Source organism: Salvelinus fontinalis, chromosome 28 (assembly GCF_029448725.1).
Source record: "Salvelinus fontinalis isolate EN_2023a chromosome 28, ASM2944872v1, whole genome shotgun sequence".
Lineage (NCBI taxonomy): Eukaryota > Metazoa > Chordata > Actinopteri > Salmoniformes > Salmonidae > Salvelinus > Salvelinus fontinalis.
In genome coordinates this window covers 44,821,376-44,847,162 of record NC_074692.1, presented here as the reverse complement: position 1 = coordinate 44,847,162, position 25,787 = coordinate 44,821,376, and the positions used below count along the sequence as shown (strand labels likewise).

The 25,787-nt window shown below is 47.3% G+C and overlaps 1 protein-coding gene across 4 annotated transcripts in view; it reads left to right on the top strand.

Moving 5' to 3' along the window:
• Positions 1-25,787, top strand: part of cds1 (CDP-diacylglycerol synthase (phosphatidate cytidylyltransferase) 1) — a 58,001-nt gene that overhangs the window by 26,840 nt on the left and 5,374 nt on the right. For 3 of the 4 annotated variants that reach the window (XM_055887853.1, XM_055887852.1, XM_055887854.1), the window contains 10 exons: positions 91-187; positions 4,536-4,633; positions 6,652-6,791; positions 10,588-10,646; positions 14,046-14,128; positions 16,615-16,702; positions 18,512-18,580; positions 18,698-18,841; positions 19,395-19,514; positions 19,714-19,817. In XM_055887853.1, the coding sequence (XP_055743828.1) occupies positions 91-187; positions 4,536-4,633; positions 6,652-6,791; positions 10,588-10,646; positions 14,046-14,128; positions 16,615-16,702; positions 18,512-18,580; positions 18,698-18,841; positions 19,395-19,514; positions 19,714-19,817 (1,002 nt within the window). The remainder of the gene's footprint in view (positions 1-90; positions 188-4,535; positions 4,634-6,651; positions 6,792-10,587; positions 10,647-14,045; positions 14,129-16,614; positions 16,703-18,511; positions 18,581-18,697; positions 18,842-19,394; positions 19,515-19,713; positions 19,818-25,787) is intronic. The other variant, XM_055887855.1, reaches the window with a different exon arrangement.

Here is a 25,787-nt window from a genome sequence, read left to right as displayed (position 1 = left end):
TGATGTGTGTATTGATGTGTATCTGTGTGTATTGATGTGTGTATTGATGTGTGTATTGATGTGTGTATTGATGTGTGTCTGTGTTTCCAGATGGAGGAACTGGTGGATCCGAGGGGTTCTGTCTCTGGCCATGATTTCAGGATTCTTCATGGTGATCTACCTGGGACCCGTCATGCTCATAGTAGTGGTACGTGGCTTTATAACACCATGCTCATAGTAGTGGTACGTGGCTTTATAACACCATGCTCATAGTAGTGGTATTCTTCATGGTGATCTACCTGGGACCCGTCATGCTCATATTAGTGGTACGTGGCTTTATAACACCATGCTCATAGTAGTGGTACGTGGCTTTATAACACCATGCTCATAGTAGTGGTATTCTTCATGGTGATCTACCTGGGACCCGTCATGCTCATAGTAGTGGTACGTGGCTTTATAACACCATGCTCATAGTAGTGGTACGTGGCTTTATAACACCATGCTCATATTAGTGGTACGTGGCTTTATAACACCATGCTCATAGTAGTGGTACGTGGCTTTATAACACCATGCTCATATTAGTGGTACGTGGCTTTATAACAACATGCTCATAGTAGTGGTACGTGGCTTTATAACACCATGCTCATAGTAGTGGTATTCTTCATGGTGATCTACCTGGGACCCGTCATGCTCATAGTAGTGGTACGTGGCTTTATAACACCATGCTCATAGTAGTGGTATTCTTCATGGTGATCTACCTGGGACCCGTCATGCTCATAGTAGTGGTACGTGGCTTTATAACACCATGCTCATAGTAGTGGTACGTGGCTTTATAACACCATGCTCATAGTAGTGGTATTCTTCATGGTGATCTACCTGGGACCCGTCATGCTCATAGTAGTGGTACGTGGCTTTATAACACCATGCTCATAGTAGTGGTACGTGGCTTTATAACACCATGCTCATAGTAGTGGTACGTGGCTTTATAACACCATGCTCATAGTAGTGGTACGTGGCTTTATAACACCATGCTCATAGTAGTGGTACGTGGCTTTATAACACCATGCTCATAGTAGTGGTACGTGGCTTTATAACACCATGCTCATAGTAGTGGTATTCTTCATGGTGATCTACCTGGGACCCGTCATGCTCATAGTAGTGGTACGTGGCTTTATAACACCATGCTCATAGTAGTGGTACGTGGCTTTATAACACCATGCTCATAGTAGTGGTATTCTTCATGGTGATCTACCTGGGACCCGTCATGCTCATAGTAGTGGTACGTGGCTTTATAACACCATGCTCATAGTAGTGGTACGTGGCTTTATAACACCATGCTCATAGTAGTGGTACGTGGCTTTATAACACCATGCTCATAGTAGTGGTATTCTTCATGGTGATCTACCTGGGACCCGTCATGCTCATAGTAGTGGTACGTGGCTTTATAACACCATGCTCATAGTAGTGGTACGTGGCTTTATAACACCATGCTCATAGTAGTGGTATTCTTCATGGTGATCTACCTGGGACCCGTCATGCTCATAGTAGTGGTACGTGGCTTTATAACACCATGCTCATAGTAGTGGTACGTGGCTTTATAACACCATGCTCATAGTAGTGGTACGTGGCTTTATAACACCATGCTCATAGTAGTGGTATTCTTCATGGTGATCTACCTGGGACCCGTCATGCTCATAGTAGTGGTACGTGGCTTTATAACACCATGCTCATAGTAGTGGTACGTGGCTTTATAACAACATGCTCATAGTAGTGGTACGTGGCTTTATAACACCATGCTCATAGTAGTGGTATTCTTCATGGTGATCTACCTGGGACCCGTCATGCTCATAGTAGTGGTACGTGGCTTTATAACACCATGCTCATAGTAGTGGTACGTGGCTTTATAACACCATGCTCATAGTAGTGGTATTCTTCATGGTGATCTACCTGGGACCCGTCATGCTCATAGTAGTGGTACGTGGCTTTATAACACCATGCTCATAGTAGTGGTACGTGGCTTTATAACACCATGCTCATAGTAGTGGTATTCTTCATGGTGATCTACCTGGGACCCGTCATGCTCATAGTAGTGGTACGTGGCTTTATAACACCATGCTCATAGTAGTGGTACGTGGCTTTATAACACCATGCTCATAGTAGTGGTACGTGGCTTTATAACACCATGCTCATAGTAGTGGTATTCTTCATGGTGATCTACCTGGGACCCGTCATGCTCATAGTAGTGGTACGTGGCTTTATAACACCATGCTCATAGTAGTGGTACGTGGCTTTATAACAACATGCTCATAGTAGTGGTACGTGGCTTTATAACACCATGCTCATAGTAGTGGTATTCTTCATGGTGATCTACCTGGGACCCGTCATGCTCATAGTAGTGGTACGTGGCTTTATAACACCATGCTCATAGTAGTGGTACGTGGCTTTATAACACCATGCTCATAGTAGTGGTACGTGGCTTTATAACACCATGCTCATAGTAGTGGTACGTGGCTTTATAACAACATGCTCATAGTAGTGGTACGTGGCTTTATAACACCATGCTCATAGTAGTGGTATTCTTCATGGTGATCTACCTGGGACCCGTCATGCTCATAGTAGTGGTACGTGGCTTTATAACACCATGCTCATAGTAGTGGTATTCTTCATGGTGATCTACCTGGGACCCGTCATGCTCATAGTAGTGGTACGTGGCTTTATAACACCATGCTCATATTAGTGGTACGTGGCTTTATAACACCATGCTCATAGTAGTGGTACGTGGCTTTATAACACCATGTTTGTAGTAGTGGTACGTGGCTTTATAACACCATGCTCATATTAGTGGTACGTGGCTTTATAACACCATGCTCATAGTAGTGGTACGTGGCTTTATAACACCATGTTCGTAGTAGTGGTACGTGGCTTTATAACACCATGCTCATAGTAGTGGTACGTGGCTTTATAACACCATGCTCATATTAGTGGTACGTGGCTTTATAACACCATGCTCATAGTAGTGGTACGTGGCTTTATAACACCATGCTCATAGTAGTGGTATTCTTCATGGTGATCTACCTGGGACCCATCATGCTCATAGTAGTGGTACGTGGCTTTATAACACCATGCTCATAGTAGTGGTACGTGGCTTTATAACACCATGCTCATAGTAGTGGTACACCACAGTGGTACCTCTTCCTGGGTAGGTGGGTGGTAACCAGTGGTAACTCTTCCTGGGTAGGTGGGTGGTAACCAGTGGTAACTCTTCCTGGGTAGGTGGGTGGTAACCAGTGGTAACTCTTCCTGGGTAGGTGGGTGGTAACCAGTGGTAATTCTTCCTGGGTAGGTAGGTGGTAACCAGTGGTAACTCTTCCTGGGTAGGTAGGTGGTGACCAGTGGTAACTCTTCCTGGGTAGGTGGGTGGTAACCAGTGGTAACTCTTCCTGGGTAGGTGGGTGGTAACCAGTGGTAACTCTTCCTGGGTAGGTGGGTGGTAACCAGTGGTAACTCTTCCTGGGTAGGTGGGTGGTAACCAGTGGTAACTCTTCCTGGGTAGGTGGGTGGTAACCAGTGGTAACTCTTCCTGGGTAGGTGGGTGGTAACCAGTGGTAACTCTTCCTGGGTAGGTGGGTGGTAACCAGTGGTAACTCTTCCTGGGTAGGTGGGTGGTAACCAGTGGTAACTCTTCCTGGGTAGGTGGGTGGTAACCAGTGGTAACTCTTCCTGGGTAGGTGGGTGGTAACCAGTGGTAACTCTTCCTGGGTAGGTGGGTGGTAACCAGTGGTAACTCTTCCTGGGTAGGTGGGTGGTAACCAGTGGTAACTCTTCCTGGGTAGGTGGGTGGTAACCAGTGGTAACTCTTCCTGGGTAGGTGGGTGGTAACCAGTGGTAACTCTTCCTGGGTAGGTGGGTGGTAACCAGTGGTAACTCTTCCTGGGTAGGTGGGTGGTAACCAGTGGTAACTCTTCCTGGGTAGGTGGGTGGTAACCAGTGGTAACTCTTCCTGGGTAGGTGGGTGGTAACCAGTGGTAACTCTTCCTGGGTAGGTGGGTGGTAACCAGTGGTAACTCTTCCTGGGTAGGTGGGTGGTAACCAGTGGTAACTCTTCCTGGGTAGGTGGGTGGTAACCAGTGGTAACTCTTCCTGGGTAGGTGGGTGGTAACCAGTGGTAACTCTTCCTGGGTAGGTGGGTGGTAACCAGTGGTAACTCTTCCTGGGTAGGTGGGTGGTAACCAGTGGTAACTCTTCCTGAGTAGGTGGGTGGTAACCAGTGGTAACTCTTCCTGGGTAGGTGGGTGGTAACCGGTGGTAACTCTTCCTGGGTGGGTAGGTGGTAACCGGTGGTAACTCTTCCTGGGTAGGTGGGTGGTAACCAGTGGTAACCAGTGGTAACTCTTCCTGGGTAGGTAGGTGGTAACCAGTGGTAACTCTTCCTGGGTGGGTAGGTGGTAACCAGTGGTAACTCTTCCTGGATGGGTAGGTGGTAACCAGTGGTAACTCTTCCTGGGTTGGTAGGTGGTAACCAGTGGTAACTCCATGTGATTCTCTCTCCTTGGTAGGTGATGACCATCCAGATCAAGTGTTTTCAGGAGATCATAGATATCGGCTACAGAGTCTACCATTCCTACGAGTTGCCTTGGTTCAGGACACTCAGCTGGTGAGGACATTGTATCTACACTGAAGAAAAATATAAACGCAACTTGCAACAATTTCAAAGATTTTACTGAGTTACAGTTCATATAAGGAAATCAGTCAATTAAAATGAATAAATTAGGTCCTAATCTATGGATTTCATATGACTGGGAATACAGATATATGCATCTGTTGGTGACAGATATATATTTTTTTAAGGTAGAGGAATGAATGACAACCCGTCAGTATCTGGTGTGACCACCATTTGCCTGATGCAGCGCGACACATCTCCTTCACATTGAGTTGATCAGGCTGTTGATTGTGGCCTGTGGAATGTTGTCCCACTCCTCTTCAATGGCTGTGAAGTTGCTGGATATTGGCGGGAACTGGAACATGCTGTCGTACAAGTCGATCCAGAGCATCCCGAACATGCTCAATGGGTGACATGTCTGGTGAGTATGCAGGCCATGGAAGAACTGGGACATGTTCAGCTTCCAGTTATTGTGTACAGACCCTTGCAATATGGGGCCGTGCATTATCATGCTGAAACATGAGGTGATGGCGGTGGATGAATGGCACAACAATGGGCCTCAGGATCTCGTCACGGTATCTCCGTGCATTCAAATTTCCATTGATTTAAATGCAATTGTGTTCGTTGTCCGTAGCTTATACCTGCCCATACCATAACCCCACCACGGGGCACTCTGTTCACACCGTTGACATCAGCAAACCGCTCGCCTACACAACGCCATACACGCCATCGGCCACGGACAGTTGAAACGGGGATTCATTCGTGAAGAGCACACGACTACAGTGTACCAGTGGCCAACATTCAGTTCTCTGGCAACAGCTCTGGTGGACATTCCTGCAGTCAGCATGCCAATTCCACGCTCCCTCAACTTGAGACATCAGTGGCGTTGTCTTGTGTGACAAAACTATACATTTTAGAGTGGCCTTTTATTGTCCCCAGCACAAGGTGCAGCTGTGTAATGATCATGCTGTTTAATCATATTCTTGATATGCCACACCTGTCAGGTGGCTGGATTATCTTGGCGAAGGAGAAATACTCACGAACAGGGATGTAAACAAATTTATGCACAACATTTGAGAAAAATAAGCTTTTTGTGCTTATGTAAAACATTTCTGGGATATTTTATTTCAGCTCATGCAACATGAGACCAACAGTTTACATGTTGCGTTTATATTTTTGTTCAGTGTATCTCTGTCTCAATCTCTCCTGTAACACACAGCCTTTAAAGGAGGTTAAAACGTTTAAAGGTTACATTAAGTAGGTCTCTGTTTTTTCCCCTCTATTTCACCCATCTTTCTCTTACTATTTCCTACGTTCTCGCTCGCTCTTTCTGTCTCCCTACGGTCTCTCTCTCTCTCTCTCCCTAGGGTCTAATATATCTCTTTCCCTATGGTTTCTCTCTTTCCCTAAGGTCTCGCTCTCTCTCTTTGTTTCCCTACGGTCTGTCTCTCTCGCTCTCTCTTTTTATGTTTCCCTACGGTCTCTCTCTTTCCCTACGTTCTCTCGCTCTCCTCCCTCTGCTCTGCCTCTCTGTCTAAAATGCTGACTGATGTTGTTCTGCAGGTAATAGTGTGAATATGGAGTGCCCCTCTCCCCTTTGAGTTTTACATTTCTGTACAGCAGAGCAGATTTTGTGCACATTTTAATCTTTTAAAATGTTTTTCTTATTTTATTTCAGTTTACAAAATAGTTTTTCTAATTTTGGTTTCAGTTTTTGTTTACTATAATAACCTTGGCACGCTCACCAACAAACACACCAGTTAAGCCAACCCTGAGCAAAGGCCACTGCCATGAAACTCTAACCTTGATACTCAACAAATATGTGAGGCAAAAAACACACATTAAACCAATGGAAAGATTAGAATATCCTTTCCAGGTACTTTAGGTTACTTCTTGATTTGTGTGAAGTGATTGATTCTGAATAAATAGGGCCTATGTGATGTAACACACACACGCACACACATTAAAGACAGAACTACATATTCACAGTATTCTTCTTTGTTGTCTTCCAGGTACTTCCTGATTTGTGTGAATTATTTCTTCTATGGTGAGACATTGGCGGAGTATTTTGGTGCGTTGGTTCAGAGAGAGGATTCACTCCAGTTCCTGGTGCGATACCATCGCTTCATCTCCTTCACTCTCTACCTAGCAGGTGAGCCTCAGTCACTCTCTACCTGGCAGGTGAGCCTCAGTCACTCTCTACCTGGCAGGTGAGCCTCAGTCACTCTCTACCTGGCAGGTGAGCCTCAGTCACTCTCTACCTGGCAGGTGAGCCTCAGTGGAACACAGCCATCGATACAGCATGTGGTGTTAATATAGAAGACGGAGCATTCGGAAAGTATTCAGACCCCTTGAAATTCTGGAGTAGTACCCTTCTTATGGCCAGAGTCCTATGGGTCCTGGAGTAGTGCACTTCTTACGACCAGAGTCCTATGGGTCCTGGAGTAGTGCCCTTCTTATGGCCAGAGTCCTCTGGGTCCTGGAGTAGTGCACTTCTTATGGCCAGAGTCCTGGAGTAGTGCCCTTCTTATGGCCAGAGTCCTGGAGTAGTGCCCTTCTTATGGCCAGAGTCCTATGGGTCCTGGAGTAGTGCACTTCTTATGGCCAGAGTCCTCTGGGTCCTGGAGTAGTGCACTTCTTATGGCCAGAGTCCTCTGGGTCCTGGAGTAGTGCCCTTCTTATGGCCAGAGTCCTCTGGGTCCTGGAGTAGTGCACTTCTTATGGCCAGAGTCCTATGGGTCCTGGAGTAGTGCCCTTCTTATGGCCAGAGTCCTCTGGGTCCTGGAGAAAAGTAGTGCCCTTCTTATGACCAGAGTCCTCTGGGTCCTGGAGTAGTGCCCTTCTTATGACCAGAGTCCTCTGGGTCCTGGAGTAGTGCCCTTCTTATGGCCAGAGTCCTCTGGGTCCTGGTGAAAAGTAGTGCACTTCTTATGGCCAGAGTCCTCTGGGTCCTGGAGTAGTGCCCTTCTTATGGCCAGAGTCCTCTGGGTCCTGGAGTAGTGCACTTCTTATGGCCAGAGTCCTCTGGGTCCTGGAGAAAAGTAGTGCCCTTCTTATGACCAGAGTCCTCTGGGTCCTGGAGTAGTGCCCTTCTTATGACCAGAGTCCTCTGGGTCCTGGAGTAGTGCCCTTCTTATGGCCAGAGTCCTCTGGGTCCTGGAGTAGTGCCCTTCTTATGGCCAGAGTCCTGGAGTAGTGCCCTTCTTATGGCCAGAGTCCTATGGGTCCTGGAGTAGTGCACTTCTTATGGCCAGAGTCCTCTGGGTCCTGGAGTAGTGCACTTCTTATGGCCAGAGTCCTCTGGGTCCTGGAGTAGTGCCCTTCTTATGGCCAGAGTCCTATGGGTCCTGGAGTAGTGCCCTTCTTATGGCCAGAGTCCTCTGGGTCCTGGAGTAGTGCACTTCTTATGGCCAGAGTCCTCTGGGTCCTGGAGAAAAGTAGTGCCCTTCTTATGACCAGAGTCCTCTGGGTCCTGGAGTAGTGCCCTTCTTATGACCAGAGTCCTCTGGGTCCTGGAGTAGTGCCCTTCTTATGGCCAGAGTCCTCTGGGTCCTGGTGAAAAGTAGTGCACTTCTTATGGCCAGAGTCCTCTGGGTCCTGGAGTAGTGCCCTTCTTATGGCCAGAGTCCTCTGGGTCCTGGAGTAGTGCACTTCTTATGGCCAGAGTCCTCTGGGTCCTGGAGTAGTGCCCTTCTTATGGCCAGAGTCCTCTGGGTCCTGGAGAAAAGTAGTGCCCTTCTTATGACCAGAGTCCTGGAGTAGTGCCCTTCTTATGGCCAGAGTCCTGGAGTAGTGCCCTTCTTATGGCCAGAGTCCTATGGGTCCTGGAGTAGTGCACTTCTTATGGCCAGAGTCCTCTGGGTCCTGGAGTAGTGCCCTTCTTATGACCAGAGTCCTCTGGGTCCTGGAGTAGTGCACTTCTTATGGCCAGAGTCCAATGGGTCCTGGAGTAGTGCCCTTCTTATGGCCAGAGTCCTGGTGAAAAGTAGTGCACTTCTTATGGCCAGAGTCCTATGGGTCCTGGAGTAGTGCACTTCTTATGGCCAGAGTCCTCTGGGTCCTGGAGAAAAGTAGTGCCCTTCTTATGGCCAGAGTCCTGGAGTAGTGCACTTCTTATGGCCAGAGTCCTCTGGGTCCTGGAGTAGGGCCCTTCTTATGGCCAGAGTCCTGGAGTAGTGCCCTTCTTATGGCCAGAGTCCTATGGGTCCTGGAGTAGTGCACTTCTTATGGCCAGAGTCCTCTGGGTCCTGGAGTAGTGCCCTTCTTATGGCCAGAGTCCTATGGGTCCTGGAGTAGTGCACTTCTTATGGCCAGAGTCCTCTGGGTCCTGGAGTAGTGCCCTTCTTATGACCAGAGTCCTCTGGGTCCTGGAGTAGTGCACTTCTTATGGCCAGAGTCCTATGGGTCCTGGAGTAGTGCCCTTCTTATGGCCAGAGTCCTGGTGAAAAGTAGTGCACTTCTTATGGCCAGAGTCCTATGGGTCCTGGAGTAGTGCACTTCTTATGGCCAGAGTCCTCTGGGTCCTGGAGAAAAGTAGTGCCCTTCTTATGGCCAGAGTCCTGGAGTAGTGCACTTCTTATGGCCAGAGTCCTCTGGGTCCTGGAGTAGGGCCCTTCTTATGGCCAGAGTCCTCTGGGTCCTGGAGTAGTGCACTTCTTATGACCAGGGTCCTCTGGGTCCTGGAGTAGGGCCCTTCTTATGGCCAGAGTCCTGGAGTAGTGCACTTCTTATGGCCAGAGTCCTGGAGTAGTGCACTTCTTATGGACAGAGTCCTATGAGTCCTGGAGTAGTGCACTTCTTATGGCCAGAGTCCTATGAGTCCTGGAGTAGTGCACTTCTTATGGCCAGAGTCCTGGTGAAAAGTAGTGCCCTTCTTATGGCCAGAGTCCTGGTGAAAAGTAGTGCCCTTCTTATGGCCAGAGTCCTCTGGGTCCTGGAGTAGTGTACTTCTTATGACCAGGGTCCTCTGGGTCCTGGAGTAGGGCCCTTCTTATGGCCAGAGTCCTCTGGGTCCTGGAGTAGTGCACTTCTTATGACCAGGGTCCTCTGGGTCCTGGAGTAGGGCCCTTCTTATGGCCAGAGTCCTGGAGTAGTGCACTTCTTATGGCCAGAGTCCTCTGGGTCCTGGAGTAGTGCACTTATTATGGCCAGAGCCCTATGAGTCTTGGAGTAGTGCACTTCTTATGACCAGAGTCCAATATGTCCTGGTGAAAAGTAGTGCACTGTAAAGGGATTACGGTACCATTTGGGACAGCAAGAATCAGCACACTGGTTTAAACCTGACCTGGGATCATATTCACAAAGCGTCTCACAGTAGGAGTGGTGCATTAGATTGGTTTAAACCTGACCTGGGATCATATTCACAAAGCGTCTCACAGTAGGAGTGGTGCATTAGATTGGTTTAAACCTGACCTGGGATCATATTCACAAAGTGTCTCACAGTAGGAGTGGTGCATTAGATTGGTTTAAACCTGACCTGGGATCATATTCACAAAGCGTCTCACAGTAGGAGGGCTTATCTCTACGGTCCGTTTTTCCTTTTTAGATCACAATGAATAAAGATAAGAGGACCTGATCTGAGACACTTTGAATAGGGGCCCTGTTGTCAGATTCATTGGCTTGACCCTGGCTGGGAGCACTGTGACTGTCCGTCACAGCCAGTTAAAATCCAGGGATCTGCTGAAACAGACGCAATCTGCCCGGCGACTCGATTACACCTCTCCCCAGGAAATCCCCATTGGCTGCTTTATGTGGCGAAACCCGATGAACGTTTTAATCGACGCCTTCAGCACAAATTATATTCTATTAGCCTGGATCCACGTCGGGTTGTTTTGTCTTGACAACTCAGTGTGACAGTGGTCATACGACTCAGCAATATATGGTTGTGATGATGATGATGATGCCCCCCACACAGAAAAACTGACCGCATGTTATTTGATCTTTCACAGGTTTCTGCATGTTTGTTCTGAGTCTAGTGAAGAAACAATACCGTCTGCAGTTTTATATGGTGTGTATGAGCCAAGTAACCCTGGAACCAGTGACTGACCGCCACCGTACTGCACACTGCATACCATCCACCGTACTGCACACTGCATACCATACACCGTACTGCACACTGCATACCATACACCGTACTGCACACTGCATACCATCCACCGTACTGCACACTGCATACCATCCACCGTACTGCACACTGCATACCATCCACCATACTGCACACTGCATACCATACACCATACTGCACACTGCATACCATCCACCGTACTGCACACTGCATACCATCCACCGTACTGCACACTGCATACCATCCACCATACTGCACACTGCATACCATCCACCGTACTGCACACTGCATACCATCCACCGTACTGCACACTGCATACCATCCACCATACTGCACACTGCATACCATCCACCGTACTGCACACTGCATACCATCCACCGTACTGCACACTGCATACCATCCACCATACTGCACACTGCATACCATCCACCATACTGCACACTGCATACCATCCACCATACTGCACCCTGCATACCATCCACCATACTGCACCCTGCATACCATCCACCATACTGCACACTGCATACCATCCACCGTACTGCACACTGCATACCATCCACCACACTGCATACCATCCACCGCGCTGCATACCATCCACCGCGCTGCATACCATCCACCACACTGCATACCATCCACCATACTGCACACTGCATACCATCCACCATACTGCACACTGCATACCATCCACCGTACTGCACACTGCATACCATCCACCGTACTGCACACTGCATACCATACACCGTACTGCATACCATCCACCACACTGCGTACCATACACCGTACTGCACACTGCGTACCATACACCGTACTGCACACTGCATACCATACACCGTACTGCACACTGCATACCATACACCGTACTGCATACCATCCACCACACTGCATACCATCCACCATACTGCATACCATCCACCGTACTGCACACTGCATACCATCCACCACACTGCATACCATCCACCGTACTGCACACTGCATACCATTCACCGTACTGCATAGCATCCACCATACTGCACACTACATACCATCCACCATACTGCACACTGCATACCATTCACCGCACTGCATACCATCCACCATACTGCACACTACATACCATCCACCATACTGCACACTGCATACCATTCACCATACTGCATACCATCCACCACACTGCATACCATCCACCATACTGCACACTGCATACCATTCACCATACTGCATACCATCCACCATACTGCACACGCATACCATCCACCACACTGCATACCATCCACCACACTGCATACCATCCACCGTACTGCACACTGCATACCATCCACCACACTGCATACCATCCACCATACTGCACACTGCATACCATTCACCATACTGCATACCATCCACCATACTGCACACGCATACCATCCACCGTACTGCACACTGCATACCATTCACCGTACCTCATACCATCCACCATACTGCACACTACATACCATCCACCATACTGCACACTGCATACCATTCACCATACTGCATACCATCCACCACCCTGCATACCATCCACCATACTGCACACTACATACCATTCACCATACTGCATACCATCCACCATACTGCATGCTGCATACCATCCACCATACTGCACACTGCATACCATTCACCATACTGCACACTGCATACCATCCACCATACTGCACACTGCATACCATCCACCATACTGCACACTGCATACCATCCACCATACTGCACACTGCATACCATCCACCGTACTGCACCCTGCATACCATCCACCGTACTGCACCCTGCATACCATCCACCGTACTGCACACTGCATACCATCCACCGTACTGCACACTGCATACCATCCACCGTACTGCACACTGCATACCATCCACCGTACTGCACCCTGCATACCATCCACCGTACTGCACACTGCATACCATCCACCGTACTGCACACTGCATACCATCCACCATACTGCACACTGCATACCATCCACCATACTGCACACTGCATACCATCCACCATACTGCACACTGCATACCATCCACCATACTGCACCCTGCATACCATCCACCATACTGCACCCTGCATACCATCCACCATACTGCACCCTGCATACCATCCACCATACTGCACACTGCATACCATCCACCATACTGCACCCTGCATACCATCCACCATACTGCACACTGCATACCATCCACCATACTGCACACTGCATACCATCCACCATACTGCACACTGCATACCATCCACCATACTGCACACTGCATACCATCCACCATACTGCACACTGCATACCATCCACCATACTGCACACTGCATACCATCCACCATACTGCACACTGCATACCATCCACCATACTGCACACTGCATACCATCCACCATACTGCACACTGCATACCATCCACCATACTGCACACTGCATACCATCCACCATACTGCACACTGCATACCATCCACCATACTGCACACTGCATACCATCCACCATACTGCACACTGCATACCATCCACCATACTGCACCCTGCATACCATCCACCATACTGCACCCTGCATACCATCCACCATACTGCACACTGCATACCATCCACCACACTGCATACCATCCACCGCGCTGCATACCATCCACCGCGCTGCATACCATCCACCACACTGCATACCATCCACCATACTGCACACTGCATACCATCCACCATACTGCATACCATCCACCACGCTGCATAGCCTGGGCACCAGAACTGTTTGTGCTAACATTCCACCTCCTTGTATATATGGAGTGGCATGATGGCACAAACAGAATGGTAACCAGGCTACTTAACAAATGGCACACTATTCCCAATGTAGTGCACTACGTTTTACCACTCTGTTACGGTTTATTAAAAAGTAGTTGACTACAAAGGGAGTAGGATGCTGTTTGAAACGTAGCCAGTAGAACCAGCTGTACTATACTAGGTCTGGCCCAAGAGAACATTCTAGATTACAGCATAGCTTGTTTTTCTACCCTCACACACAGACCTCCACAAATATGTTGTATTTGAATGTTTCTATCCATCACCTCTGTGTCTTTTTAACGTAAAGGATCAGCTATGTGTTATATTTACAGTGCGTCTCACACACACACATTGCTAGCCTGCTTTGTAAAAGGCATCTTCATCCGCCTAGCATTGTGTCATTAATGTGGTAGATGTCAGTAGTAGTGGACTGACTATATCGAGGTACTGTAGATCTGTAGCATGTCTGTATACTTCTCTCTGTACTCATTCCCCACCACTAACGTGTGTGTGTGTGTGTGTGTGTGTGTGTGTGTGTGTGTGTGTGTGTGTGTGTGTGTGTGTGTGTGTGTGTGTGTGTGTGTGTGTGTGTGGTTTACCCCTCCAGTTTGCGTGGACCCATGTAACCCTCCTGATCGTGGTGACACAGTCTCACTTAGTCATTCAGAACCTGTTTGAAGGAATGATCTGGTAAGAAACACACACACACACACAGGGCTCTACAGTGCGACCATTTTACTTAATAAATATTTTGCTGTGCGACCTGTCATTTTTTATTTAGGAGCCCCAGTGCACCAGATTGTAGCTTTATTACGCCAAATATTTGTCATTGTACGCCTACATTTTCCAACTTAGGTCAGCGCACATGCTCCTTGTTTAAAAAAAGGTCAGCGTAGAACCTTGACACAGCATCAGTGTTTCTGGTCACAAAGAAACATCGCGCCCAGACAGACCAGGGCCCGGTTCCACAAAGAAACATCTCAGAAAAGGTCCTAAGAATCCTGCTTTAATCCTAAATAAACTCTCAGCCCCAGAGTAGATTTTAGTGTGACGTTAAAACACTGCCCGGACCAACATTCCAGCATTGGGGAACACCCGCTCCCCCCCGCCCCCAGCTCGTGCCACTGTTCATGACACAAACTGTTCAAACCTATCTTGTTGGTGAAGAGAATGTTGCACGTTTAAAGCTTATTTCCTGCAATTCTACACATTTTGTCATGGGGTGCAAAGCAGTAGTCTACCAGGTATGTTACGGTAGGGCGGTAGCCTACCAGGTATGTTATGGTAGGGCGGTAGCCTGCCAGGTATGTTACGGTAGGGCGGTAGCCTACCAGGTATGTTATGGTAGGGCGGTAGCCTGCCAGGTATGTTACGGTAGGGCGGTAGCCTACCAGGTATGTTACGGTAGGGCGGTAGTCTACCAGGTATGTTACGGTAGCCTACCAGGTATGTTATGGTAGGGCGGTAGCCTACCAGGTATGTTACGGTAGGGCGGTAGCCTGCCAGGTATGTAGCGGTAGCCTACCAGGTATGTTACGGTAGGGCGGTAGCCTACCAGGTATGTTACGGTAGGGCGGTAGCCTACCAGGTATGTTACGGTAGGGCGGTAGCCTACCATGTATGTTACGGTAGGACGGTAGTCTACCAGGTATGTTACGGTAGGGCGGTAGCCTACCAAGTATGTTACGGTAGGGCGGTAGCCTACCAAGTATGTAGCGCTAGCCTACCAGGTATGTTACGGTAGGGCGGTAGCCTACCAGGTATGTTACGGTAGGGCGGTAGCCTACCAGGTATGTTACGGTAGGACGGTAGCCTGCCAGGTATGTTACGGTAGGGCGGTAGCCTGCCAGGTATGTAGCGGTAGCCTACCAGGTATGTTACGGTAGGGCGGTAGCCTGCCAGGTATGTTACGGTAGGGGCGGTAGTCTACCAGGTATGTTACGGTAGGGCGGTAGCCTACCAGGTATGTTACGGTAGAGCGGTAGTCTACCAGGTATGTTACGGTAGCCTACCAGGTATGTTACGGTAGGGCGGTAGCCTACCAGGTATGTTACGGTAGGGCGGTAGCCTGCCAGGTATGTAGCGGTAGCCTACCAGGTATGTTACGGTAGGGCGGTAGCCTGCCAGGTATGTTACGGTAGGGGCGGTAGTCTACCAGGTATGTTACGGTAGGGCGGTAGCCTGCCAGGTATGTTACGGCAGGGCGGTAGCCTACCAAGTATGTTACGGTAGGACGGTAGTCTACCAGGTATGTTACGGTAGGGCGGTAGCCTACCAAGTATGTTACGGTAGGGCGGTAGCCTACCAAGTATGTAGCGGTAGCCTACCAGGTATGTTACGGTAGGGCGGTAGCCTGCCAGGTATGTTACGGTAGGGCGGTAGCCTGCCAGGTATGTTACGGTAGGGCGGTAGCCTGCCAGGTATGTTACGGTAGGGCGGTAGCCTGCCAGGTATGTTACGGTAGGGCGGTAGCCTGCCAGGTATGTTACGGTAGGGCGGTAGCCTGCCAGGTATGTTACGGTAGGGCGGTAGCCTGCCAGGTATGTTACGGTAGGGCGGTAGCCTGCCAGGTATGTTACGGTAGGGCGGTAGCCTGCCAGGTATGTTACGGTAGGGCGGTAGCCTGCCAGGTATGTTACGGTAGGGCGGTAGCCTGCCAGGTGTGTTACGGTAGGGCGGTAGCCTGCCAGGTATGTTACGGTAGGGCGGTAGCCTGCCAGGTATGTTACGGTAGGGCGGTAGCCTGCCAGGTATGTTACGGTAGGGCGGTAGCCTGCCAGGTATGTTAGGGTAGGGCGGTAGCCTACCAGGTATGTTACGGTAGGGCGGTAGCCTGCCAGGTATGTTACGGTAGGGCGGTAGCCTGCCAGGTATGTTACGGTAGGGCGGTAGCCTGCCAGGTATGTTACGGTAGGGCGGTAGCCTACCAGGTATGTTGCGGTAGGGCGGTAGCCTACCAGGTATGTTGCGGTAGGGCGGTAGCCTACCAGGTATGTTGCGGTAGGGCGGTAGCCTGCCTGGTATGTTACGGTAGGGCGGTAGCCTGGCTGGTACGGTAGGGCGGTAGTTACGATAGTGGCTCTGTATATTCAATCTGTATATAAGCGGTGTCTATAACCGCTAAACAGTTTTTCCAAATCTTTGACAATGTTTACATCTTGAATGTTGTTTTCCAGGTTCATCGTCCCCATCTCCATAGTGATATGCAATGACATAATGGCCTACCTGTTTGGTTTCTTCTTTGGCAGAACGCCACTCATTAAGGTACACTTATATTATGATATATTATCATATATTATAAGCTGGGTGGTTTGAGCCCTGAATGCTGATTGGCTGACACCCGTTGCTATTTCAGACCGTATACCACGGGTGTGACAGATCATTTCCTTGTACTGCTGTAATTAGGTTGGTAGCCAGTTATAATAGCAATAAGGCATCTGGGGACTTTGTGGTATATGGCCAAATATACCACGGCTAATGACTGTATCCAGTCATTGTGCCAAGAACAGCCCTTAGCCGTGGTATATTGGCCATATAATACCACAAAGCCCCGAGATTCCCTATTGCTTAAATATATTACATGTTTGTACCAGGGTTACTTTGGGCCCAATTCCACCCGAATCCCAGTCAATACATGAAGAGGAGCTCCTAAAACCAAGAAGAAGACGACTTTATTGGACATTCTTGCAATGAGTCTTTTTTTTGCTTAATACAACCCAACCCCTCCACCCACACGCAGTGATTCTCAGTATGGCTGCAGGACAGATGCATGACCTTCTTCTTTCCCAGTGAAGATGAGTCACATGTGGCTTGGGGTTAGGGTTGGCACACTGAGGCAAGGCCAGGACAGGCTGGGTACTGTCGTTCCCCGTGTGAAACGCTATGTCGTTCCCCGTGTGAAACGCTATGTCGTTCCCCGTGTGAAACGCTATGTCGTTCCCCGTGTGAAACGCTATGTCGTTCCCCGTGTGAAACGCTATGTCGTTCCCCTGTGTGAAACGCTATGTCGTTCCCCTGTGTGAAACGCTATGTCGTTCCCCTGTGTGAAACGCTATGTCGTTCCCCTGTGTGAAACGCTATGTCGTTCCCCTGTGTGAAACGCTATGTCGTTCCCCTGTGTGAAACGCTATGTCGTTCCCCTGTGTGAAACGCTATGTCGTTCCCCTGTGTGAAACGCTATGTCGTTCCCCTGTGTGAAACGCTATGTCGTTCCCCTGTGTGAAACGCTATGTCGTTCCCCTGTGTGAAACGCTATGTCGTTCCCCTGTGTGAAACGCTATGTCGTTCCCCTGTGTGAAACGCTATGTCGTTCCCCTGTGTGAAACGCTATGTCGTTCCCCTGTGTGAAACGCTATGTCGTTCCCCTGTGTGAAACGCTATGTCGTTCCCCTGTGTGAAACGCTATGTCGTTCCCCTGTGTGAAACGCTATGTCGTTCCCCTGTGTGAAACGCTATGTCGTTCCCCTGTGTGAAACGCTATGTCGTTCCCCTGTGTGAAACGCTATGTCGTTCCCCTGTGTGAAACGCTATGTCGTTCCCCTGTGTGAAACGCTATGTCGTTCCCCTGTGTGAAACGCTATGTCGTTCCCCTGTGTGAAACGCTATGTCGTTCCCCTGTGTGAAACGCTATGTCGTTCCCCTGTGTGAAACGCTATGTCGTTCCCCAGTGTGAAACGCTATGTCGTTCCCCTGTGTGAAACGCTATGTCGTTCCCAGTGTGAAACGCTATGTCGTTCCCCTGTGTGAAACGCTATGTCGTTCCCCTGTGTGAAACGCTATGTCGTTCCCCTGTGTGAAACGCTATGTCGTTCCCCTGTGTGAAACGCTATGTCGTTCCCCTGTGTGAAACGCTATGTCGTTCCCCTGTGTGAAACGCTATGTCGTTCCCCGTGTGAAACACGGTTACTGTCTCCACTCAACTCTCAATTCAGTTTCTATACTCCCAGTTCAGGAAGTGGAATTGCAATAAAAATATATATATTTCATGAATTTAAAAAGACTTAGAAAGAGAGAGAATAATTGGGCCCTAACACGTTCCAAATTCAATGTATATATTTTTTTATTTTCTTCCAGCTGTCTCCTAAGAAGACGTGGGAGGGGTTTATAGGAGGCTTCTTTGGGACCCTGGTCTGTGGCTTCATCGTGAGTACTACAGCGCTGTAAAGTTAAGACGATAGTGGTGGCAGTACCTTTTTACATTTAGAGCACGGAAATAAAGTGACATCCTCATTGATGCTCCCTCTGCTGTGTTTCTCCTAGCTGGCCTACCTGCTAGCTCAGTTCCAGTACTTTGTATGTCCTGTGGAGTACAACGACCGTTTCACCGCGGACTGTGAACCCTCGGACATCTTTGTGATGCAACAGTACACATTTCCCTTCGTTGTCCAGAACATCCTCAAATGGGTAAGGAAATTCCTGAAACGTTCCCAGAAATCACCAGTTTGAAGAATTCAAAATATGGCTTTCATGTGCTCCTAGATGGCTTAGACATTAACAGGCAGACTGGTCTGTTACTGGTCTGGTGAGGATGAGAGACCGAGAGTCTGTTGTCATGTGTTCTAGACAGGCAGACTGGTCTGTTACTGGTCTGGTGAGAATGAGAGAGAGAGTCTGTTACTGGTCTGGTGAGGATGAGAGACAGAGAGAGTCTGTTACGGATGAGAGACAGAGAGAGTCTGTTACTGGTCTGGTGAGGATGAGAGACAGAGAGAGTCTGTTACTGGTCTGGTGAGGATGAGAGACAGAGAGAGAGAGAGTCTGTTACTGGTCTGGTGAGGATCAGAGACCGAGAGAGAGAGAGTCTTTTGTCGTGTGTTCCAGACAGGGTCAATACTGAGTTGTATTTACTATATTGTTCAGACCATTTACTAATTAGCTGATGCCCAATACATAGTGGTACTTGTTATAGTGAGTCCAATCGGAAAACCCTAAATAACGTGTGTGTACGTCTCTACAGAAAACGGTGAACCTGTACCCGTATCAGATCCACAGTGTGGTGCTCTCCACCTTCGCCTCTCTGATTGGTCCCTTTGGAGGATTCTTCGCCAGCGGCTTCAAACGAGCGTTCCAGATCAAAGTGAGAACACACAGGCCGGCCACGCTTCACTGTTTGTTTATTTAGATCAATATTTGCGTAGGTTGATTTCCATGGATACCTTAAAAGACACAATCTGTGAATTCTCTGTAATAACTTATCTCGCTCTCAGGACCATCTCTGTAATAACTTATTTCGCTCTCAGGACGATCTCTGTAATAACTTCTCTCTCTCTTGTCAGGACTTTGCAGACACCATCCCTGGTCACGGGGGCATCATGGATCGCTTCGACTGTCAGTATCTGATGGCTACCTTCACTCACGTTTACATAGCCAGCTTTATCAGGTAAGGGTCGTCACTTTAACCTAGCCATCTTCATCAGGTAAGGGTCGTCACTTTAACCTAGCCAGCTTCATCAGGTAAGGGTCGTCACTTTAACCTAGCCAGCTTCATCAGGTAAGGGTCGTCACTTTAACATAGCCAGCTTCATCAGGTAAGGGTCGTCACTTTAACCTAGCCAGCTTCATCAGGTAAGGGTCGTCACTTTACCTAGCCAGCTTCATCAGGTAAGGGTCGTCACTTTAACTTAGCCAGCTTCATCAGGTAAGGGTCGTCACTTTAACTTAGCCAGCTTCATCAGGTATGGGTCGTCACATTCACCTAGCCAGCTTCATCAGGTAAGGGTCGTCACTTTAACCTAGCCAGCATCATCAGGTATGGGTCGTCACATTCACCTAGCCAGCTTCATCAGGTATGGGTCGTCACATTCACCTAGCCAGCTTCATCAGGTAAGGGTCGTCACTTTAACTTAGCCAGCTTCATCAGGTATGGGTCGTCACATTCACCTAGCCAGCTTCATCAGGTAAGGGTCGTCACTTTAACCTAGCCAGCATCATCAGGTATGGGTCGTCACTTTAACCTAGCCAGCTTCATCAGGTATGGGTCGTCACATTCACCTAGCCAGCTTCATCAGGTATGGGTCGTCACATTCACCTAGCCAGCTTCATCAGGTAAGGGTCGTCACTTTAACCTAGCCAGCTTCATCAGGTATGGGTCGTCACATTCACCTAGCCAGCATCATCAGGTATGGGTCGTCACTTTAACCTAGCCAGCATCATCAGGTATGGGTTGTCACATTCACCTAGCCAGCTTCATCAGGTAAGGGTCGTCACATTCACCTAGCCAGCTTCATCAGGTATGGGTCGTCACTTTAACCTAGCCAGCTTCATCAGGTATGGGTCGTCACATTCACCTAGCCAGGAGGATTCCCTCGCAGTTTATAATGCAAGTCGTGGTGATATAGGCTCTGCTCCTTCAGGGTAGATCACTGCTGAAGCAAGGCATCAATATAAAATAGCCTACAGACAGTGAGCCATACCAATCCCCCAAAACAGAAGAACCTTATGCCAGAGCACTGTTTAGATACAGGTGAAGTCAGAAGTTTACATACACCTTTGCCAAATACATTTAAACTCAGTGTCACAATTCCTGACATTTAATCCAAGTAAAAATTCCCTGTCTTAGGTCAGTTAGGATCACCACTTTATTTTAAGAATGTGAAATGTCAGAATAATAGTAGAGAATTATTTCTTTCAGCTTTTATTTCTTTCATCACATTCCCAGTGGATCAGAAGTTTACATATGTAACGGACGTGAAATGGCTAGCTAGTTAGCGGTGGTGCGCACTAATAGCGTTTCAATCGGTGACGTCACTCGCTTTGAGACCTTGAAGTAGTGGTTCCCCTTGCTCTGCAAGGGCCGCGGCCTTTGTGGAGCGATGGGTAACGATGCTTCGTGGGTGACTGTTGTTGATGTGTGCAGAGGATCCCTGGTTCGCGCCCGGGTCAGGGCGAGGGGACGGACTAAAGTTATACTGTTACACTCAATTAGTATTTGGTAGCGTTGCCTTTAAATTGTTTAACTTGTGTCAGACGTTTCGGGTAGCCTTCCACAAGCTTCCCACAATAAGTTGGGTGAATTTTGGCCCATTCCTCCTGACAGAGCTGGTGTACCTGAGTCAGGTTTGTAGGCCTCCTTGCTCGCACACACTATTTTTTTGTTCTTCCCACAAATTTTCTATAGCATTGAGGTCAGAGGTTTGTGATGGCCACTCCAATACCTTGACTTTGTTGTCTTTAAGTCATTTTTCCACAACTTTGGAAATATGCTTGGGGTCATTGTCCATTTGGAAGACCCATTTGCGACCAACCTTTAGCTTCCTGACGGATGTCTTTAGATGTTGCTTCAATATATTCACATAATGTATCCACATTTTCCTTCTTCATGAAGCCATCTATTTTGTGAAGTGCACCAGTCCCTCCTGCAGAAAAACACCCCCACAACATGATGCTGCCACCCCCATGCTTCACGGTTGGGATGGTGTTCTTTGGCTTGCAAGCCCCCCCCCTTTTTCCTCCAAACATAACGATGGTCATTATGGCCAAACAGTTCTATTTTTGTTTCATCAGACCAGAGGCCATTTCTCCAAAACGTACTATCTTTGTCCCCATGTGCATTTGCAAACCGTAGTCTGGCTTTTTTTATGGTGGTTTTGGAGCGGTGGCTTTTTCCTTGCTGAGCGGCCTTTCAGGTTATGTCGATATAGGACTCGTTTTACTGTGGATATAGATACTTTTGTACCTGTTTCCTCCAGCGTCTTCACAAAGTCCTTTGCTGCTGTTCTGGGATTGATTTGCACTTTTCACACCAAAGTACGTTCATCTCTAGGAGACAGAACGCGTCTCCTTCCTGAGCAGTATGACGGCTGTGTGGTGCCATGGTGTTTATTCTTGCGTACTATTGTTTTTACAGATGAACGGGGTATCTTCAGGCATTTGGAAATTGCTCCCAAGGATGAACCAGACTTGTGGAGGTCTACAATTTGTTTTCTGAGATCTTGGCTGATTTCTTTTGATTTTCCCATGATGTCAAGCAAGGAGGCACTGCGTTTGATGGTAGGCCTTGAAATACATCCACAGCTACACCTCCAATTGACTCAAATTATGTCAATTAGCCAATCAGAAGCTTCTAAAGCCATGACATAATTTTCTGGAATTGTCCAAGCTGTTTAAAGGCACAGTCAACTTAGTGTATGTAAACTTCTGACCCACTGGATTTGTGATACAGTGAATTATAAGTTAAATAATCTGCCTGTAAACAATTGTTAGAAAAAATTACTTGTCATGCACAAAGTAGATGTCCTAACTGACTTGCCAAAACTATAGTTTGTTAACAAGACATTTGTGGAGTGGTTGAAAAACGAATTTTAATGACTCCAACCTAAGTGTATGTAAACTTCCGACTTCAACTGTAGTTACACAGCAGCACAGAGAGAAACATCTACTCACCACAGCAACATAGAGAGAAACATCTACTCACCACAGCAACATAAAGAGAAACATCTAGTTACCACAGCAACATAGAGAGAAACATCTAGTTACCACAGCAACATAGAGAGAAACATCTAGTTACCACAGCAGCACGGAGAGAAACATCTAGGTACCACAGCAACATAGAGAGAAACATCTAGTTACCACAGCAGCACAGAGAGAAACATCTAGTTACCACAGCAACATAGAAACATCTAAACTCAGCAAAAACAGAAAGGTCCTCTCATTGTCAACTGCGTTTATTTTCAGCAAACTTAATGTGTAAATATTTGTATGAACATAACAAGATTCAACAACTGAGACATAAACTGAACAAGTTCCACAGACATGTGACTAACGGAAATGCAATAATGTGTCCCTAAACAAAGGGGGGGTCAAAATCAAAAGTAACAGTCAGTATCTTGTGTGGCCACCAGCTGCATTAAGTACTGCAGTGCATCTCCTCATGGACTGCACCAGATTTCCCAGAATTATCTTTGAAAGACAGGGTCGTGAAAAAGGGACGTTTTCTTTTTTTGCTGAGTTTAGTTACACAGCGGCATAGAGAGAAACATCTAGTTACCACAGCAACATAGAGAGAAACATCTAGTTACCACAGCAACACGGAGAGAAACATCTAGTTACCACAGCAGCACGGAGAGAAACATCTAGTTACCACAGCAACATAGAGAGAAACATCTAGTTACCACAGCAGCATAGAGAGAAACATCTAGTTACCACAGCAACACGGAGAGAAACATCTAGTTACCACAGCAACATAGAGAGAAACATCTAGTTAAAATGCAGAACAAGATGCCAGTTCACAGTAGCATCAATGCAGAACAAGATGCCAGTTCACAGTAGCATCAATGCAGAACAAGATGCCAGTTCACAGTAGCATCAATGCAGAACAAGATGCCAGTTCACAGTAGCATCAATGCAGAACAAGATGCCAGTTCACAGTAGCATCAATGCAGAACAAGATGCCAGTTCACAGGAGCATCAATGCAGAACAAGATGCCAGTTCACAGTAGCATCAAGCGGCAGCAGGATGAGTGATCAGACCCGGTCAGCTGAAATAGACCAGCAGTAAGGTCGGTGTGATTGATACTAACCTCTAATTGATGCCATCTCAGCCGATGCCTCTGGTTTCCCTTCTGAACTGGCTCCAGTTAATTTAGTTATTATTACTGACCCCGTCCTGTGGTTTGATAAGAGGTTATTGGTAGTTAGTTATTATGGCTGACCCTGTCCTGTGGTTTGATAAGAGGTTAGTTATTATGGCTGACCCTGTCCTGTGGTTTGATAAGAGGTTAGTTATTATTGCTGACCCTGTCCTGTGGTTTGATAAGAGGTTATTGGTAGTTATTATGGCTGACCCTGTCCTGTGGTTTGATAAGAGGTTAGTTATTATGGCTGACCCTGTCCTGTGGTTTGATAAGAGGTTAGTTATTATTGCTGACCCTGTCCTGTGGTTTGATAAGAGGTTATTGGTAGTTATTATGGCTGACCCTGTCCTGTGGTTTGATAAGAGGTTAGTTATTATGGCTGACCCTGTCCTGTGGTTTGATAAGAGGTTAGTTATTATTGCTGACCCTGTCCTGTGGTTTGATAAGAGGTTATTGGTAGTTATTATGGCTGACCCTGTCCTGTGGTTTGATAAGAGGTTATTGGTAGTTATTATGGCTGACCCTGTCCTGTGGTTTGATAAGAGGTTATTGGTAGTTATTATGGCTGACCCTGTCCTGTGGTTTGATAAGAGGTTATTGGTAGTTATTATGGCTGACCCTGTCCTGTGGTTTGATAAGAGGTTATTGGTAGTTATTATGGCTGACCCTGTCCTGTGGTTTGATAAGAGGTTATTGGTAGTTATTATGGCTGACCCTGTCCTGTGGTTTGATAAGAGGTTATTGGTAGTTATTATGGCTGACCCTGTCCTGTGGTTTGATAAGAGGTTATTGGTAGTTATTATGGCTGACCCTGTCCTGTGGTTTGATAAGAGGTTATTGGTAGTTATTATGGCTGACCCTGTCCTGTGGTTTGATAAGAGGTTATTGGTAGTTATTATGGCTGACCCTGTCCTGTGGTTTGATAAGAGGTTATTGGTAGTTATTATGGCTGACCCTGTCCTGTGGTTTGATAAGAGGTTAGTTATTATGGCTGACCCTGTCCTGTGGTTTGATAAGAGGTTATTGGTAGTTAGTTATTATGGCTGACCCTGTCCTGTGGTTTGATAAGAGGTTATTGGTAGTTAGTTATTATGGCTGACCCTGTTATGTTATTAAGTACTGCTGAGCGACAGTGTCTCTGTTATTTTTCGTTTTTTAAACAACTAATTTATCGACATTTGTTCAATTATTTGAATTCCATTTGTCTGGGTTTTTTCCTGTGAGCTCAATGCGCACATTGTGCTGCATTTATTTTCTAGAGGTCATGCCCTGTAGTAGGGAGTTGTAGTTTCCAACAGGCCAAAGTTCTACATAGTTTAACCACGTTTTCTGTACTATTAACTACAATGACCATAATCCTTTGCACGCCTGCTATATAAGGAACAGAAGAATGCACAATCAAGAGGGGATACATAGAGAGCAATTGCTTTGAGGTATCTCTACTTGAAAATACATGACCTAAAGGATTTGATAGTTGGTATTCAGCAGTCATAATGCCTTATTTACTTTGAAGAACTACTAAAATAGTGATTTTTGTCAGACAGCGTAGACAGCAGCTCTATAGAGATGAGATGATGACTTGGAATCAAATAAAACTAATATAATCAACACAACTGAAATATTTTAGTAAAGTAAAGTCATGTGAATACATTATGGTTACTAAGTGATAAGCAGTAATGGGGCAGTCACTATACCATGATGGGACTTTTATTTTATTCTGTGTTACAGCATTCAATGTTTGCCAAAACATTATTTAAATAGAAATTGTGATTATTTCT